Source organism: Adiantum capillus-veneris, chromosome 21 (genome assembly GCF_014529385.1).
Source record: "Adiantum capillus-veneris isolate H3 chromosome 21, ASM1452938v2, whole genome shotgun sequence".
Taxonomy (NCBI): Eukaryota; Viridiplantae; Streptophyta; class Polypodiopsida; order Polypodiales; family Pteridaceae; genus Adiantum; species Adiantum capillus-veneris.
The window spans coordinates 106,823,511-106,842,549 of record NC_140951.1 but is presented as its reverse complement, the minus strand read 5'-3'; the positions used below and the strand labels follow the sequence as shown (position 1 = coordinate 106,842,549).

Here is a 19,039-nt window from a genome sequence, read left to right as displayed (position 1 = left end):
TTGCATTCATTCCTTGCATTGTCAAAGAAACATTATACCTTACTTTGCAACACCATATCAACACCAAAATTGGCTAGCTCGACCAAGGAAATTCTTTTCATGTGGTTGTTCCAAGAGACAAGGAGACTTTGGTATCCACCTACATAACAGGTTTAATAATAGTAAAGTAGGGACCGGGCGGGGGGGGGGGGGGGGATTCAAGATACTAGGAATACATGTTGAGCAACGTAAAACAGGAAAAGCAAAAACAAGTAAAAAAGATTCAACAAGCTCATTGATCCTAGAAGATGTTAGACAAATACTATAGGATAAATGTTTTTTTATCCTCAAAGATGTGAGACAAGAACAATTGCTTCCTCAAGTATGCCCTGATGCAACCTAACAAAAGATTTTAAGTTATACAATCTCTTCTACAAATGTACAAGTTGAAATTCCAAGCCGGAAACGGTTCAGCTGCGGGACCGTAACATCCTTCTGAGCTTTTCATACTACACAACTCCTGTCGGCAATCGCATGACAGACTTCCCTTCGATGACACTGCCCAGAATTTTCACCCATCAGCATCACAAAATAATCAAAAGTAAGCCTCAAAACAACATTCAAACTTAACCTTACCTTTTTACATAATAATAGCAAAAGTCCGCCAGGATAAAAGTCTGTACAATTTCTGAGAGTAACACCAAGGCAGGCCATGCTCCTCGTCCTAAAGCAACAAGAAGTAGGCCGCGGGTATCTATAACCTACAAATTTGAACAAGAAATCAAATTGTGAGAAATAGAACCCACTGAGACCACACCGATTTCACAAAATTCTTGAAACATCTAACACTACCTATACGTAAACGGATACTTACAAGTACAAAATGTAACTAAAAGTAAAAAGCAAGCTCGAGAATTGAAACAAATCAAAAAATAATGTGCCATGTGGGTGTGTTCACTGTTGAGAGTGCTCAAAGCGAAAAACAGGTGTAATGTTTCTTGTGTGACCAAATTTATATAATTATTTTAGATACCTGTAAGATCGGGGATCTTACACCAGATTTGGCTTAATTATGGTGTAGACAAATGAAGATGAGTAACACCATTCGTAGATTTGTGAGCACAATACTTACCAATGTAAGTGTATACATTAAGAAGCCGTCACAACACGACAATAATGGTTGGATAGAACCTCACCTGGAAAATCCAATGGAGACAGCTCAAAAACCTCGCCACTCCCAATGCAAAAACGTAGTGGGCAGTAAAAGGTTCAATAACCTGCATCATTTTGATTTGAATACCTTGATAAAAAAATCTGGACAAGAAAGAAAAAAGAACATGTTATTCTGCAAGATGTGACTCACCTTCGTGTTCTGCATCACTCGAAGCTGAGGCAGAACTGAAACAGCCTCCAGATAGACACAAAAGGCCCAGAGAATCCTATTGACCAAGTAATGCCTTGTACCAGGATGAATGAACAAAGCAAATACAGCACATGGTATCACCTGCAAAAAAATCTCTCTCTCTCTCTCTCTCTCTCTCTCTCTCTCTCTCTCTCTCTCTCTCTCTCTCTCTCTCTCTCTCTCTCTCTCTCTCTGTTTTTTTTTTTTTTTGGTAAAAATCAGCGCTGTATATTACTGAGTACAATATAATCCCCAGCGGATGCCAAAATAGCCTATCACGTGGGGTGTACAAGTTGAATGTAAGGGTGAGAGCCACTATAGTGACAACTCGACTAGAACAATCTCATGGTGGTCTGTGTGATGAGTGGAGGAGAAACCACTGAGGGGGAGCATAATGCCATGTAATCTGGCCACCTGTTAGTGTGAAGAAGAGTGGTGATCGGGCCCAACGCCGAAGGAAGGCAAATAGACGAGCCTCGGCTGCTCTAGATGTACCTGAGGAAGAATCCCACTGCCAAATCAGGGTGTGAATGATGTCCAGCCAAATGGCAGTGAGGGTATCCTGAAGGAGCTGTGGTGCTGTACTGAGAATGTGAAGACAACGAGCTCTCCAAACATTCCATAGTGTAATGCTAGTGATCACTGAAAAAACTTCATCACGTGTCTGAGGATCCCCCTGCCAAGCGATCTGTGGTAACATAGCCAAAGTCCCTCGCCGATAACCAGTCGATGTAAGCATAAGAGCTGGATCTGTGTCTGAGCCCTCGTAGAAAAGATGCGGTCCGGGCATCGGCATCAACCATGAGACAGATCCCCAAGTGAGAAATCCATCCTGAACACCTGCTCTGCTAAGTAAAAAGCAAACTGGTAGCCACACTATATGAGAAGAGGAGCATGACCAAAGACAGTGTGCAGGTGACTCATGTAGTCACGAAGGACATCGAGCGCATAACGGATCATGACCCATAGTAGCTAGCCAAGTCCCAACTGGAAGTCCTGCAGGTGCAATCATCCACATGAAAAAAGAAATACGACGAGCCGCATGTAAATCCCAGATGGCTGACCAAAACTGCTGTAGATAGGCATCGGAGAGACCTGAATGTAACCAGAAACATCGGAGAGACCTGACGAGTGGGCTGCTCTGGGTGCTGTCTCATCAATGCTAATCTTCCAATTCTGACAGTGTACTCAAAGAATGATACAGGTGCACCGGTGGGGTTAGAGTGAGGCCAATGCCACTCTCCTGGGTCCCAATAAAGCTGAGATAGTGCACGACCCTCCCACACCCAAAGCCTCCAAAGGGCGGCATCAGCGGAAGCGAAACGGGGGTCAACACAACGACGCTTCCCGCGGGAGCCAACTACTCGTATGGCCTCCCATCGAGCGCCGGGGTAGACAAGGCGCGGAGAGGTGGTAGCATATGTCAATCTAGCATGAATCCCTTGAGAGTAGTCTGTATCAACTGTGAACAGCATGTTGTCTAAACAAACTAATAAGAGAGTGCTCTGAGCAAAGAGACCTTCCCAGCCACTATGTGGAGGCATCTGAACCGTGCCTCGCATGACTGCGTCCCACTGCGAAGGAACGGCGGAGTCAATCTCAAGCAGTCTGTCTGTCACCCCGCGACCAATGTCATAAGGTTCTGCCACAAAATCTGCATCCAGCATACGTGTCTCATGAAACAACCGCATAGAGGCAGCAGGGCCAGTGTCCCAAGCAGCCCAATCAATGTGAGTCCTCTCTCCAAGCTGACGGGGTGGATTAACCGAAGAATCAAGAACTGCATCATTCCAAATGAGAGGCTGGCGCTCAATCTCCTCACGACATTAGGGAGGTGAGCGTATGATACCCCTTCGCATGGAAACCCAAATCTGAAGGAGTGATCGGATGAAGGGTGAGAGAGTGCTGGTGAACAAGGGGGCATCCGTAAAGAGAAAACGATACCCTGTATGCCAAGTATGACCATCTCTAGTGCCGAGGCATGGAGTCGCTGTGCGAAGAGCGGCCTGAAGAAGCATCTTCCAAGGTTCTTGGCCGGAAAAAGACCCCGAACAATAAGCTTGGTAAGAAGGGCGCGACTCTGTAATTCTGGATCAATAATGCCAAGACCTCCCTCTGACCTAGGACGAATAATCGTGGACCAGCGAACTCGAGCACGAGTATCAGTAGTCCCATCTGTGCCACTCCATAAAGTTCTGCACTAGTCTGCGGAGCTGAGCTATCACTCCAAAATGTAGCATCCAACAAGAGGCCGTATACCATACTGTAGCCAGAATGACCTGGTTGGCGACCAATGCACGGCCAGCCAACGACAGATGACGAGAAGACCAATGGCATAGCTTCCTGCGAATAGACTGTAGTACGGGTGCAAACTGCTGCTGTGAGGAAACGTCAAATCCAACCTGAAAGCCCAGATATCTGCATGTCTGACCCGGCTGCACCCATGTGAAACCATCAGCTACCCCCCAAGTAGGTATGTCGTCACTGCCAACCAGTAACCCATAGGATTTATGCCAGTTAATGCGTGCACCACTGGCAATGCAGAAAACCTCCAGGGCCTCCCGCATGGCATCAAGAGCTGCTAGCAAATAGCGCAACATCAGCATAGTGTCATCAGCAAACTCCTGATTGATAAGGTCCGGAGCTGAAGGTACAGGCATGGTCAAGCCACGAAATGCATGACTCTGAGCACGAAGAAAATCAGACATAGTCTCTCCGACAAACAGATACAGATATGCTGCTAAAGGACATCCCTGACGGACAGATCGAGAAAGCTCAAAACTACGACTGACACGACCACCAATAGTAATAGCACTGCTGGCAGTCCTGAAGAGAGCGGAAATGCCTGTGATCCATCTCGAAGGGAAACCCATCCGGGCTAATGATCCTTCGAGAAAGTCCCACTCAACACGATCATATGCTTTCTCGAAGTCGAGGATGAAAAAAGCGAGAGGTTCAGAAGATGATCTGGCCCACTCTACTGCCTCATAAAAAGTGAAGATATTATCAAGTATGCATCGATCCATGACAAAGCCTGTCTGAGAAGTATGAATAATATCTGGTAAGAACGGTCGCAAGCGATGGCTGATCAGTAACGCTAGTATCTTATAGACTGAAGGGAGTAGGGTAATAGGTCTCCACTGGTGGAGCTGAGTGGTGTCACTCCCTTTCGGAATAAGAGATATGAAACCTGAGCAAAGATCCGGATGCATATATCCTGATGCAAAGATGTCCTGACAACCGCGAAGCAGTGGTATATGCAATACATCCCAATAAGTAAAAAAGAAAGCTCTAGTGAGGCCATCCTCTCCTAGACAGGAGGCTGGATCTAGACTCTCGATAGCATCATGAAGCTCTGCAAGTGTGAAGGGTGCCAACAAGATCTCGGCCATAGTGTCTGTACAACGGCGTCGGGTGTGATGCCAAATCCAAGTAAAACCTCAGTAGTGCATACATCAGCAGTGAACAATGCCTCAAAATAATCTGCAGACATATCAAGAATAACATCAGGATGCATATGAAGTGTCCCCTGAGCATCGCACAAAGTCCGAAGGGTGGTGCCAGGAGGGCGCTCTTTATGCGGAGCGAAGAAGGCTTTATTCATTCGATCAGCTTTAGCTATCCAATGAGATACTGAAGCATGATAAGTGAACTCAGACCTAGCCTCCTGTACGCGACGAATTTCCTCTGTGAGCTCTGTCTGTCTAGTGGCGAGATAAGCATCCTGAGGCCATTCTTCAAGCAAGCGCTGTGTGGAACCAAGAGGAATGTGAAGATCAGACTCGCGTACTCTCAACTGACGATGAATAATAGCAGTCTGATCACGGCAGTAAATACTAGACTGAGTAATGCAATGAGCAAGGAACTCTCCATGGGGACCACAATAAGAAGCACCCGTGGACCATAAGTCACAAATCTGTTGCTGCAAAACTTCAGTGGTGAGAACACTGTCAGGGATGCGGCAGCCTCGTCTCTGTGCAGAGGATCTAGTGAAGGAGATAAACAATGAGATGGGTAAATGATCTGAGAGGTTGGTCCCTCTCCAAATAGTAGTAAATCCACCTAGAGCTGCTGCCCAAGGGCCAATGTAAAAACGATCAAGTCTCTGCTGTCTCTAAAACCCCCACGAGTAATGAAGTGTAGCAGGGTGGTGACCAAAAGAGGGAATGTGCTAGGCGTCAACACCTTGAATAGCTAGAAGAAATCGATCCCAAGCTGGCTGCTCATCGCGGGAAATGGATGAAAGAACTGGAGGTGTGATGGATCGCCAATCAGAATCGCTCTCGACGTTGTTGAAGTCGCCTCCAACAACCCAAGAGTCTACAGCAGGTAGAACAGCAACCAAGGAGGACCAAAAAGTCGCCCTCTCCCGAGGAGTAGTGGGTGCATAGACTGACATAAAACCAATGATAGAGTCTCGAATCCGAATAGGAACATAAACTGCTCTGCCAGCGACAAGGGTGCAATGCTGCTGAACTGAGGCCAAGTAGCGTGGCCCCACTAAAATGCATACACCGCAACTCTGTCCATGAATGCCTAGAGCAAGCTCCCAAAAAGTGTGAGCGCCCGAGGGCATGAGATTACCAAAGGGAGTGGCAATCTTATGCTCCTGGACTAGTAATATATCCACAGTGCCTACTACATGAGCGTGTAAATCTCTGCGAAGTAAAAGCTTACGGGAACCTCTTACCCGAGAAGTCTGTAAACCATTAGCATTCGAAGAAACTACATGTAAATCCATAGTCTGCATGAAAGTATTGGTAAAGCATCTGACTAACTGCGCATCTTCTTGGAGGCAGTTGGGCCATCCAAGGGGTGAGCTTCGGGCGGTAGGAAAGCAACCCGCAAGCCCTCTCTAAAATATGGTGTTTCATTGCACCAACTGCGGACCTCAACTTGTTTACATTACATTACCGATGCTGCAGCTTTGACACCCCAAATGCGCATAGACATAGGAAGCACCACATCTGAGGATACATGAATGACCATAGGCAATGAATAGCAAGCATAAACATCACTCCATTCCATAGCACCAATGCAGAAAGGAAAATGTGGAGACAATACATCCAGAGCGGAAGTAGACAACCATAAATGAAGCTGAGCCATAGATTGGGCATGCACAAAATGTAGAACCTGATCCTCAGACCATTCCTGAGCTGCGTGGAATGGAAGGAAAAAAGAATGGGTGGGCTGAGAGCGACTGCCTACTAAAGAGGGAACACAACCTAGCTTGTGATGCATAAGGTAGAGTTGCACCCACAATGGTCCTTCTGAGTCACCGCACATTTCAGCCCGATGAGTGCCCCAGGAAAGAGGGCAGGAGCTGAGAAAACAGCGTGGGACGTAGGTATGAGCGGCTGATGGAGGGGGAGGACCAGAAGGTGGAGGGGGGGGAGTAAGGGCGAGAGGGAGAGGAGGAAAAGGGGGAGGTAATAGCGGGGAATGATCCATCTGCATGGGAATAGGGACCTCGGGAAGAGGGGAAGGAGCGGGCGGGGGAACGGCAAGTGAAGGAGGAGCTGGTAGCAGAGGTAAGTGATCCTGTGCTGAAGAAGAAGAATGGCGAGGAGAAGCAAGGGGTAAGGGGGTGGTGGAAACTTGAGAGGGAGCAGGAGAGGTAACAATGGGGACTGCATGCGTTGTAGATTGCTGACGAGGACGGAAGGAATGGTTACGACCCACTGTCTGCCAAGCAGTCTCAGTAGGAGCTGAAGCGGGGGGAGGAACATGGAGGGTCGAAGCTCGAGGAGCACCTGCAGGCTACTGAGGTGCTCGAGTAGTAGTAGGAGGAACCGGTTGTTGACGCTGACCACGTGGCTGAGCATGAGTGCCACGAGCCGGCTGCTGTTGTCGCCGATGGCGTGGCAGGGTGGGGCAATCTCGTGCCAAGTGTCCCATCTCGTGACACAGTAACTGTATCTGGTAATGAAGTATCCCCAAACACCAGGACCTGAATGCGAGGTGGACCAGATGAGAAGATGCAGGATCCTGGAAGTACTGTGCCAAAATGAGCAGCAATCATCTGAAGGAGATGCTCATCAATAAAATGGAGAGGCATATCCGGGAAGGAGAGCGTAAGAGGGAATCTGGGAATAACGTGTCGACTGTCAAACTCCTCAGTAGTAAACTCGGGATACCACCTCGTCAAGTATATCATCCTGCGATCAGAGAGTATCGGAGAGCGAGCCAGGAGAGCCGAGGCAGTGGCGGGATCTGAAAGACGTACCATGAATATGCCCCTGCCAAGGAATGTAAGCTCCGAGACCCGTCCCTGAGTAGTGCCCAATGCAGTCTGACACCAATCACGTATAGAAGAGCGAGGTGGAGACTGTCCAATCATCCGGCCAACCAAGGCATGCTGTGCCAAGTGTTGTATTTTGGAGTCAATGCGTGTCAACAGGTCGCCAGTACAGTCCACGCGACAGGCAAGTGGTGATGGAGCGCCATGTGTAGCACTCGAGACCGGCAAAGCCGCCATGAACAGTGGGCGAGACTGGCAAACGGGAAAAGCAAGACCCGAAAGGAAGCTTGGATTCGTTCTCTCTCTCTCTCTCTCTTTCTCTCTTTCTCTCTTTCTCTTGCAGGCGGCAGAGAGATGCGCACAGTAAGGGTTGGGATAGTTAGGGTTTACGAGATTAGAGTTTCACGGAATTAGGGTTTACGGGATTAGGGTTTTCAGATGTGGGCTGTTATTGCTACAGGCAGGTCGCGCGGCAGGCAAGGCTAGGGTTCGCACAAGCAGCAGGGCCGAGTTGCGCGCGCAGCAGGGCAGGGGTTTCGCGCGCAGACAGGCCAGCAGCAGATTGCGCGCAGGCAGGCCAGCAGCAGCAGATCGCGGCAGTGCAGCAGCAGAGGTCGCGCAGTTAGGGTTTCGCGGCAGTGCAGCAGCAGAGCTCTCTCTCTCTCTCTCTCTCTCTCTCTCTCTCTCTCTCTCTCTCTCTCTCTCTCTCTCTCTCTCTCTCTCTCTCTCTCTCTCTCTCTCTCTCTCTCTCTCGCGAAATGTGTAATCGTATTGATTACCAAAAAAAGATGTACATGGTCAAATGACCAATCAAACAACAATGTACAAAGGCCAGAAGTCCAATATTGGACATGAACATGAAAAGCCCATAGCCAAGGTGAATAGAGAATCAAGCATTTACCCCTCTCTCTCTCTCTCTCTCTCTCTCTCTCTCTCTCTCTCTCTCTCTCTCTCTCTCTCTCTCTCTCTCTCTCTCTCTCTCTCTCTCTCTCTCTCTCTCTCGCGAAATGTGTAATCGTATTGATTACCAAAAAAAGATGTACATGGTCAAATGACCAATCAAACAACAATGTACAAAGGCCAGAAGTCCAATATTGGACATGAACATGAAAAGCCCATAGCCAAGGTGACTAGAGAATCAAGCATTTACCTCTCTCTCTCTCTCTCTCTCTCTCTCTCTCTCTCTCTCTCTCTCTCTCTCTCTCTCTCTCTCTCTCTCTCTCTCTCTCTCTCTCTCTCTCTCTCTCTCTCTCTCTCTCTCTCTCTCTCTCTCTCTCAAAATAAAAGTGGGGCTTTGACCCTTTGCATCGCATTGAATTTACCATGGTCCATATACAAGAAATATGGGAAAAACCCTGCAAGATATACAATGAGATCATGGGGGAAAATCTCAAATCAAACCTCTAGGGATAAAGATACTCTAATCAAGTGGTGAAATATAGCTTTTTGGATTCTGATCAAGTCTCAAAAATCTACTCAAAGCTCTGTCCACCTCAAGCGATGTAAAATGCTGGGTACCTGATTGACATAAAGCATCCATTGTAAGCACCTCATGTAGCAGCTCACAAAAGCCAAGGGACTGTGAAACCCTTGGGCTGTGCCTCCAAATCCTCCAATCCACTCTAATATTTTTTGATGATGTACCCCAAAAAAAGATGCAGATCCACGGCACAACCATACTGTAAGAGAGGCAGGAGGCACCCACTTGTCGTCCACCTCAAAAGCCAAGGGGTATGCACATCTCTCTATGTCACAAGACGGGCACCACGTGCCAATAGAAAAGAACAGACTGAACAACTTTCGCACTTCAATAACAACTGAACTGAGAGAGAGAGAGAGAGAGAGAGAGAGAGAGAGAGAGAGAGAGAGAAATGAAATGAAATGTTATATTAACGTCTTCAAAAGGCCATAATGACCTATGAGACCAGAAAGTTACAAGGTGGTGGATCTGATACAAAGTCAGAGTAACAAAATAACCTAACAACAGTACAAAACAAAACAAAGAAATGAAATGTTATATTAACGTCTTCAAAAGGCCATAATGACCTATGAGACCAGAAAGTTACAAGGTGGTGGATCTGATACAAAGTCAGAGTAACAAAATAACCTAACAACAGTACAAAACAAAACAAAGATATATTCTATGGGATCTTGGATTGGTCATTGTGATCTAAGCAAAAAACTAAGCCAAAATGGGCGGCTTGTTGGGATAACTGAATCACAAAAGATCTAGCATCGATCGTTGGCGAATCTCATCAATTTCCTCCATGGTTAGTAGTCTGACCGAGCGTCGTGCATGCCTGGCCAGCGTGCTCCGAATCTTTTGTTGTAGCCTTCGTCGATGCTGTGTAGTCTTTCGCAGTCGTGGGCGCCTGGATTTCCCCAGTTCAATCGCTCGGTCGATCAGTGTGCCTCTAGTGTGAGACGAGGGGGAGCTCTGCTGTGGGAGTGGCTCTTGCGGCTGTCCCGTGTCTGCTCTGAAGAAGTTTGTGATCCGTCTTTGAGACTGGCTAGCCTCGCCATTCAGCAAGCTCTCTCTGTGTCTGCGCAGCTCGAGCAAGAACAAACCCAGGCATCTCTGATCTTCGTATCCCATTATTCTTGAGAGTGGTCCAAAACCCTCTCTGAACAAGCAATGGAAGCGGCCTCGTATCTCGTAGTAGACGGGGCAGTGGCATGTATAATGCAGCTCTGTCTCACGTTCCAGGTCACACAAGGGGCATGTCCTGGCCTCTGCCGGTACTCCGTTGTATCTCCCAGTTTCAATCCGTAGCTGGTGAGACGATGTGCGTAACTGGCCAATAGCACATCGTATCCCATGAGACAAGTGGGTATCCATGTACCTTGGTCTCGTCACAAAACCATCTTCCGTGAGCTGGAGAAGGTGGTCTCTGTAGAAAGCCATCTTCGTGCCCGATTCTTGTGCTGGTTGTATCCATGTCCTCCTGGTGTCTAGCTGGGTCAGGTCTTGGCGGATGAGCTTGGTGATCTACGACTGTGTAAGATTGAGAGATGGTGCATCCAATGAGTACTGGAATGGTGGCAGCCTGTCTATGCTGAACCCATGCGCCTGAAACCATGATGTCATCTCCCCATACCAGCATGTTGTATCTCCTTGTATGGCTAATTGTCGAGAGGACTCAAGTGCTATGCGAGCATATCTGTCTCTGGGAAGTTCCCATGTGCGGTTTATGAAGGAGACTGATCTGGTGAGCGCCTCCACCACCAGTGGGGGGGCCGCTAGCTCTGCTCGGATAATGGCCCGTGGTACTGATGCCTTGGCTCTAATGAGCCGCGAGATCATAGAGACGAGAGGTTTCTCCATGTTCCCCCATCCGTCTGTGCGGCCCGGCCTCCCGTGGTGATCCAATGAAGGTCCCCATATCTCAGCCCCATAGAGCAATGCTGAAGCCACCAAGGTGTCAAAGAGCCAGAGCTTCGTCCGGGGCTCCTGAAACTGGACCTGCGAACACATCCTCTCCAATCGTGGACTCTAGTCAGTCTGGTCTCTGCTGCTCTTCTGAGTGAGAATGTGGGTCCGCTAAAAACCACTCCAAGGTAAGTGTAAGCGTCTGTGTACTCCACAGTCTCCTGGCCGTATGTGAATGTAGGTGCTGACCTCCTGATCCACTGTGGGGTGGTATTAAACACCATAACCTTGGTTTTACCAAGGTTGACAGACAAACCACTTTCGTGGGCAAACATATGCAAAGCATCCAATTGATGTTGCATTCCCTCTGGGGGTTCGGAGATCAACACAATATCGTCAACATATAACAAAAGTGGAATCCATGTCCCTGCCAGCTGTGCACCTTTATCCCCATCGCTATCAATGTAGTCAGAAACCTCATCCACATACATACCGAAAAGAGTAGGAGAGAGCGAGCAGCCCTGCTTCACCCCAATAGTGGAGTGAACCGGTGTAGAAAGTCCCTCCGGGGTGCGTACATGCCCTACTACTGATCTGTACAATGCCATGATCCCCCAAATGAGCTCTGTGGGTACTCCCATTTCCTGTAATCTGCGCATCAATCTGGCTCTGGGTACTGTGTCAAAAGCTTTGCGGAAGTCCACAAAGCTACAATAGATCCGTCTCCCATGAGATCTGCCTTCCTCGATGATGGCCCTGAGTGTCAACAAGAGTAGAGAAGCCTCTCCTGAACCCTGCCTGCCCATTTGCACGCATTCCTTCCTTCTCTGCCTATCTACTCAGTTGTTGCTCAAGAATGGACGCATACAACCGTGCCAGAGTGTGCCCAATCATAATAGTGCGATAATTCCCAGGCTCCATGGGGTCTCCTGTCTTGAAGATAGGTACGATCGTAGATAGGCTCCAAGTGTCCGGTAGGCCCTCACACATGGCACGGTTAAACATAACTGCTAGAAGCTCTGCTAGTAGGTCTTTGGCATGCATGAAATGCTCAGCGACTAAACCATCATGATCATATGCTCTCCCAGTCCTCATCCTGTCAATAGCTTTCTTCACCATCTCAGCGGAGAGAGAGAGAGAGAGAGAGAGAGAGAGAGAGAGAGAGAGAGAGACGACACGCGACACGGAGTGGCAGAATTCCACCCCAAAGAGTATTGGCCCCAAACCTTGGCATCCCTTTCGGGTATTTCTTTATATTGCATCAACACAATACAAGCCAGTACTCCAGACTTTGCACCTTCTCCAGGAAGCATGCCAGAGAATGAGCCCTAACCTCATATTTAAAGGCCCTTGGCCTAAAAAGCAATTACAGTGAAAAGCCTTCAAAACACAAAAGCTCCTGGTCCAAAAAGCAATGCCAAAAGCTGCCAGCGCAATTTACGAAAATCCGTACAGCCTGCCACGTCATCAGCTAGCGCAAAACGCGGAAATCCGTACAGCCTACCATCTCATCATGTCAGCGCAATTTTCGAAAATGCCACGTCATCAGTTTTTGTGTGTGCGGGTCCTGCTTTATTTTAATCCCTTTATGTCATTGGGGCCCCATCGGACGGGGTCCCCATAAGTGGGTAGGACTTCTTCTTCTATTACTTGTTCTTCTTAGGGTTTAGGCCCCTCGGCCAACATCTGCAAGTTGACTCCATTCTTTAGGGTTTTGCCACGTCAGCAGTTTGTTACATCTCCCCTTCTTGAACGAGAGTAATCGTCCGCGATTACAGCATATCTGCGAAACAACTCAAGTTAGCTCAAAAAAAAATTCCGAGGGACATTCCAAGGGACAATCAGTTTGCTCTTTTTATTAAGGAGTTAGCTTCTCCTTTCTGCTCTTTCGATCAAGGAGTTAGCTTCTCCTTTCGGCTGTTTTGATCAAGGAGTTAGCTTCTCCTTTCTGCTCTTTTGATCAAGGAGTTAGCTTCTCCTTTCGTCCAGATCGGAACTCTTGATATTCCGGCGTAGTGAAATTAGCCATCACACCCAGACCGTACTGATCTTCCACGGGTGTCTTGATGCACTAAAAAAATTACATACCCAAGCAATCTCATCCAATTAGAAATATTCAGTAATTGGCACATCACAATGCAACACAAATGCTCATGTTACAAGACACAACAAACAGCGCCGCTGAGCACTCCCCCGAGACAAACAGTCTGCGGTATGAAGCTACTCAACGACTACCTCATCACTCCCCCCGCAAATAACCAAAAAAGGTCCAGGCCATGAGCTCAGCGGACTGTACAACCAAACGCTCCCCAGACCGCAGTCTGTGTCGCTTGGAGGTTCAAGCATACAACCCAACGCTCCCCAGGCATTGGCCTACGTCGTTCGGATGTTTTTCTAGCATATAACGGAACGCTCCCCAAGCATCGGCCTGCGTCGTTCCGAGGTTCAAACAATACCAAAACAATATTTCTCACTTCTCCACCCGGGAGTAAAATAACCAATCAATGAAACGAGTATTAAAACCAAAGTCAAACATTTCAAATCGGCACCAAAATAGGTTCAAAACAGATACCATCCATTTCAAACAAATTCCAAACAGGATCACCAAACAAGCTCAAACAGAACTCAAACTTAAAAAGCAATCTCGACATCAGTCGAGCTCGAAAAGTCAACTCACTTTCCATCCTGAAACCTGCACCAAAAATTAGGGTTAGGTTCTTTCCATGAGGTCGTAGCCGAGCACAGCATGGTCCATCAACTCTTGGACAGAGAGTGTTTTCTTTGGCGGCGATGGTAGTCCAAAAAGATAGCAATCACACTAGATCTCCAAGGTCATTTGCTCATGAAGAGACATCTATTAGGAGATGTCGAGAAACTTCAAGTTATAATCTGCTAGGGTTTCCATGGCAAGCATTTCAAGATACCCCACTCTACCAGAAGTTGCACTTCGAAGGAAGATGTCAGAAACCATATAACTTCGGGCAAATTTTTATTTTTTTTTCCTTGAAAGCTTGCCAAGTACTTCGAGTATGTTGCTTGGTAGCTATAGACATCAACATCTGCATGGCACTGCCTTTGAGAAAAACAGTGACTCGAAACAAACCTTGGATCCTTCACTTGCAAGTGATCTTAATGGCTTATGCCCTGTCAGACATGAGCGATGAAGACGGGAGTGCACCCGATGCGCGATGAAGTAAGGGTGGAAGTGGCTAATAAGTCCGGGTTGGAGGGCGAAGATACCTCAAATAAAAAATTCCAATAGCTTTGTCTGCTCTTTTGTGGGACCGGTATGCTTTCAGAAAAGCACACGCCTGATGCTATGATACCACTATCACAAGACGGGCACCACGTGCCAATAGAAAAGAACAGATTGAACAACTTTAGCACTTCAATAACAACTAAACATAGAGAGAGAGAGAGAGAGAGACGACATGCCACACGGAGTGGCGGAATTCCACCCCAAAGACTCTGCACCTTCTCCCGGAAGCATGACAGAGAATGAGCCCTAACCAAGGCCCTTGGCCTAAGCAATTACAATGAAAACCCTTCATAACTCAAAAGCTCCTAGTCCAAAAAGCAATGCCAAAAGCTACCAGCGCAATTTACGGAAATCCGTACAACCTACCACGTCATCGGCCAGCGCAAAACGTGGAAATCCGTACAGCCTGCCACGCCATCATGTTAGCGATCTGCCACGTCATCAATTTTTGTGTGCGGGTCTTGCTTTATTTTAATCCCTTTATGTCACTGGAGCCCCATCGGACGGGGTCCCATACGTGGGTAGGACTTCTTCTTCTTCTGTTACTTGTTCTTCTTAGGGTTTAGTCCCCTCGGCCAACATCTGCAAGTTGACTCCATTCTTTAGGGTTTTGCCACATTAGCAGTTTGTTACACTCTAACCAGACCAACTTCCACAAGGCCTCACTAAACTGACTCTCAAACAAATCAAATTGTCTAATATCCATAAAGTAGTGGGTTTCAACTATTGTCTGCTCCTATATGGTATTGTAAATCAACAACCTCCCTTGTCCAAAAGGAGACCTCATGTAAATTTCAAAACTATGGTATCGTAAATAAACAACCTCCCTTGTCCAGAAGGAGTCCTCGTGTAAATATCAAAACATGCACTCTAAATCTGATCATGGGAGCTTTCTCTGGACCGAGCAGAATGTGACATGTTCTTGACAACTGCAGGAAGAACATGTCGACACATAGTGGTCCACTCCTCAAAGAGACATCTCGAAATCTCCATGGATGTAAAATAGTTGGACACCCCAAGCCAAAGATCAAGAGCACCATACGAACAAAAACTGTAAATAACTTGACTGAACTTGGTGTGTGTGTGTGTGTGTGTGTGTGTGTGTGTGTGTGTGTGTGTGTGTGAGAGAGAGAGAGAGAGAACGGCGGAGTTCTACCCCAGATGCACTAGCCCCATACACTAACGCCCCTTTCGTTATTTGTTTATTATTGCTTCGCAAAGGTGTAACTCCCCGAGGGTTCAGCCCTCCAAGACTCTGCATCCAAATGCCCCCAAAATAGTGGCCCTCAGGGCACTTATAAAAAAAATACAAAGAATGCCCCAAAAAAAAGCTTCTCATCCAAAAGCACATGATCCAAAAGCTTGGAAAAATTGGTGCCCAAAACTAATACCCAACACTAATGCCATGTCATCCCAGCTCTGCGTTTTCCAACCATCCTGCCACGTCATCACTTTTGCGCAAATTTCGTTGACGGGCTGATTTTACACTAACCTTCGGAGGTCTGATTCTTTAGGGTTTTAGGCCCCTCTGCCAATGGTTCTTCTCGGTTAGAGTTTTAAAACTCTAACCCGTTTTCCTATTGGCCAGTTCTTTAAGTTGTAATCCAGAACTTTCACAAAGACATCATCACTGATCAATCATATTTCTGTGGAGAGTCCCAAATACAAATCATGATCATTGTAACATACTTACAATCACATCCAGACCACTGTCTTTTCTCAGATGTCTTGATCCACTAAATCTTGTCACTATCAGATTCATATCCTTTCTCACATTTCAAGCAAACTATGCCCATGACCATCACCAGAAGACAGTACATTCACAGAGCATGCAGTTCACAAATCAAACACTTAGTTCACACTAAACACTAAAGTGCAAATAATCAATCTAGTCATCTCATCTAGCCCAAAACTCTTGATGCACCTAGATCTATGTGTAGCCATCTCATCCTTCCGGAACTCTTGATGCACTAACATCAATATCCAGTCATCTCGCCCAGATAGAAATCTTGATGCACTAGAATCACATTCACTCAGCCATCACATCCACATCTCGCTAATCTCTAGCGGATGTCTAGATGCGCTAAGTTCAAATCATTCATCGGACAAAATGCTGCAGACATTTCATCTTTCTTTTTTACATTACTCTATCAAAACACACATGAAAGAGCACATGTAATCACAATGTACATATTTTCATAAAGACATTCCGCAGAATCTTGTCACACCATCAATATCCATAAAATCTCAAAGAGAAATTAGTAACTTTGTTCCATCTAGGAAACCTATGACAAGGGAGTGGGTGGTCTCTTGTGCAACACACATTGCACGATTTCCAGAAGATCCTACCCTTGACAAAATTATAGATGGACCTAGCTTACCTTTCCTGATTTATTTCTTGTGCCTTCGGAACTTTTGGTTGTTGTGCTGGCCAATGACACATCAATCTGAATCTTCAGAATTCTTTGATGAATTATCAGCTGATTCTCTTGGTTCTTCGAAACTCTCTGATGAACTATCAGCTGGTTCCCTTGGTTCTTCCTTAGGACATACCCAAAAGACATGTCCCTGTTCACCACACCTATAACACTGCTCTTGGACTGCCATCGACTATTGATCCCCATGCTCTATCCTTATGTCCAGCTACTTTGGGGCCTCCTCTCAATCCTGATCTAGTAACCTCTCCTCGAGGTCTGTCTAACGGCTGCTCCGCCTGAACCAACCTCTATCTCGCTACCCATCTATAAACAATGATAGGATATGCTTGTACCAGTCTGCCTGCATGTCTTTGTCTCTGTCTCTGTCTCTGTCTCTGTCTCTGTCTCTGTCTCTGTCTCTGTCTCTGTCTCTGTCTCTGTCTCTGTCTCTGTCTCTGTCTCTGTGTATCATCAACATTGTGCTGTTGTTGAGCACTCTGTTGCTGCTGACTCTAAACCCTTTGATCTCTATCATGTTGTTGCGCAAGGTCCTACTGTCTCTGTTGTCGCCCTCTGGAACATCCTTCACCCATGACATGTAAAGTATCCTGTAAAAATAGTTTTTTTAGAGTTGCTTGCACAGTTTTGGTTGCCTGACATGTTGAGTAAGATGGGTTCTATCTTTGGCACACCATTTATGTGTTTAGTATAGATCCAAACATCTGTGCTATCTATGAAGGTGGCTACCCTCCCTTTTACAGCTTTTCCAGATACCATCACTTTTGAGTGGAAGGGGGTGTTACACTCGAAGAGGATTGTGGTTACGGGGAGACTGAACTAGTGCAGACCTGACATTTGTCCTCAAAAGCAACTAAGGTAAAATCCTCATACCACGATGCAAAAAAACCAATCTATCCTTGAAGCCGAGAGAAGTGCGACTAACAACCCTAGAGGCAAGCGACAAAATAGAAATGAAAGTACCTCCCACAAGCAAGATGATGTCCTCCACTTTGCCTTCATCTGAACCAACTAGAGTGCACATGGGCCAGACCCGGACGTTGACACGAGCATAGGAACATCCAACTAAGCAGCCAACAGCTCGAAAGACGGTGGCATCATACCCCAAGGAGAGGGTAGCAAATAAAACCTTTGACCACATAGTGACTCTGACCTCTCTCTCTCTCTCTCTCTCTCTCTCTCTCTCTCTCTCTCTCTCTCTCTCTCTCTCTCTCTCTCTCTCTCTCTCTCTCTCTCTCTCTCTTTTTTTTTTTTTAATCAGGGCTGTATATTACTGAGTACAATATAATCCCCAACGGATGCCAAAATAGCCTGTCACGTGGGGTGTACAAGCTGAATGTTAGGATGAGAGCCACTATAGTGACAACTCGACTAGTACAATCTCATGGTGGTCTGTGTGATGAGTGGAGGAGAAACCACTGAGGGGGGGCATAATGCCATATAATCTGACCACCTGTAAGTGTGAAAAAGAGTGGAGCTCGGGCCCAACGCCGAAGAAAGGCAAATCGTCGAGCCTCGGCTGCTCTAGATGTACCTGAGGAAGAATCCCACTGCCAAATCAGGGTGTGAATGATGTCCAACCAAATGGCAGTAAGGGTATCCTGAAGGAGCTGTGGAGACGCACTGAGAATGTGAAGACAACGAGCTCTCCAAATATTCCATAGTGTAATGCTAGTGATGACTGAAAAAACTTCATCACATGTCTGAGGATCCCTCTGCCATGCGATCTGTGGTAACATAGCCAAAGTTCCTCGCCGATAACCAGTCGAGGTACGCATAAGAGCTTCTGTGGTAACATAGCCAAAGTTCCTCGCCGATAACCAGTCGAGGTAAGCATAAGAGTTGGATCTGTGTCTGAGCCCTCGTAGAAAAGATGCAGTTCGGGTATCGGCATCAACCATGAGACAGATCCCCAAGTGAGAAATCCATCCTGAACACCTGCTCTGCTAAGTAAAAAGCAAACTGGTAGCCACACTATATGAGAAGAGGAGCATGACCAAAGACAGTGTGCAGGTGACTCATGTAGTCGCGAAGGACATCGAGCGCATAACGGATCATGACCCATAGTAGCTAGCCAAGTCCCAACTGGAAGTCCTGCATGTGCAATCATCCACATGAAAAAAGAAATACGACGAGCCGCATGTAAATCCCAGATGGCTGACCAAAACTGCTGTAGATAGGCATGGGCGAGACCTGAATGTAACCAGAAACGCATACGAGTGGGCTGCTCTGGGTGTTGTCTCATCAATGCGAATCTTCCAATTCTGACAGTGTACTCAAAAAATGATACATGTGCACCGGTGGGGTTAGAGTGAGGCCAATGCCACTCTCCTGGGTCCCAATAAACCTGAGA

At 46.9% G+C, this 19,039-nt stretch overlaps 1 protein-coding gene across 1 annotated transcript in view; it reads right to left on the bottom strand.

Moving 5' to 3' along the window:
- Positions 1–304: 304 nt before the first annotated feature.
- Positions 305–19,039, bottom strand: part of LOC147431484 (uncharacterized) — an 83,367-nt gene continuing 64,632 nt past the window's right edge. The window contains exons 3-6 of the mRNA XM_086494584.1: positions 1,343–1,483; positions 1,176–1,256; positions 616–740; positions 305–537 (exon numbers count right to left, since the gene is read on the bottom strand). Coding sequence (XP_086350710.1) covers positions 489–537; positions 616–740; positions 1,176–1,256; positions 1,343–1,483 — 396 coding nt within the window. The 3' untranslated portion in view covers positions 305–488. The remainder of the gene's footprint in view (positions 538–615; positions 741–1,175; positions 1,257–1,342; positions 1,484–19,039) is intronic.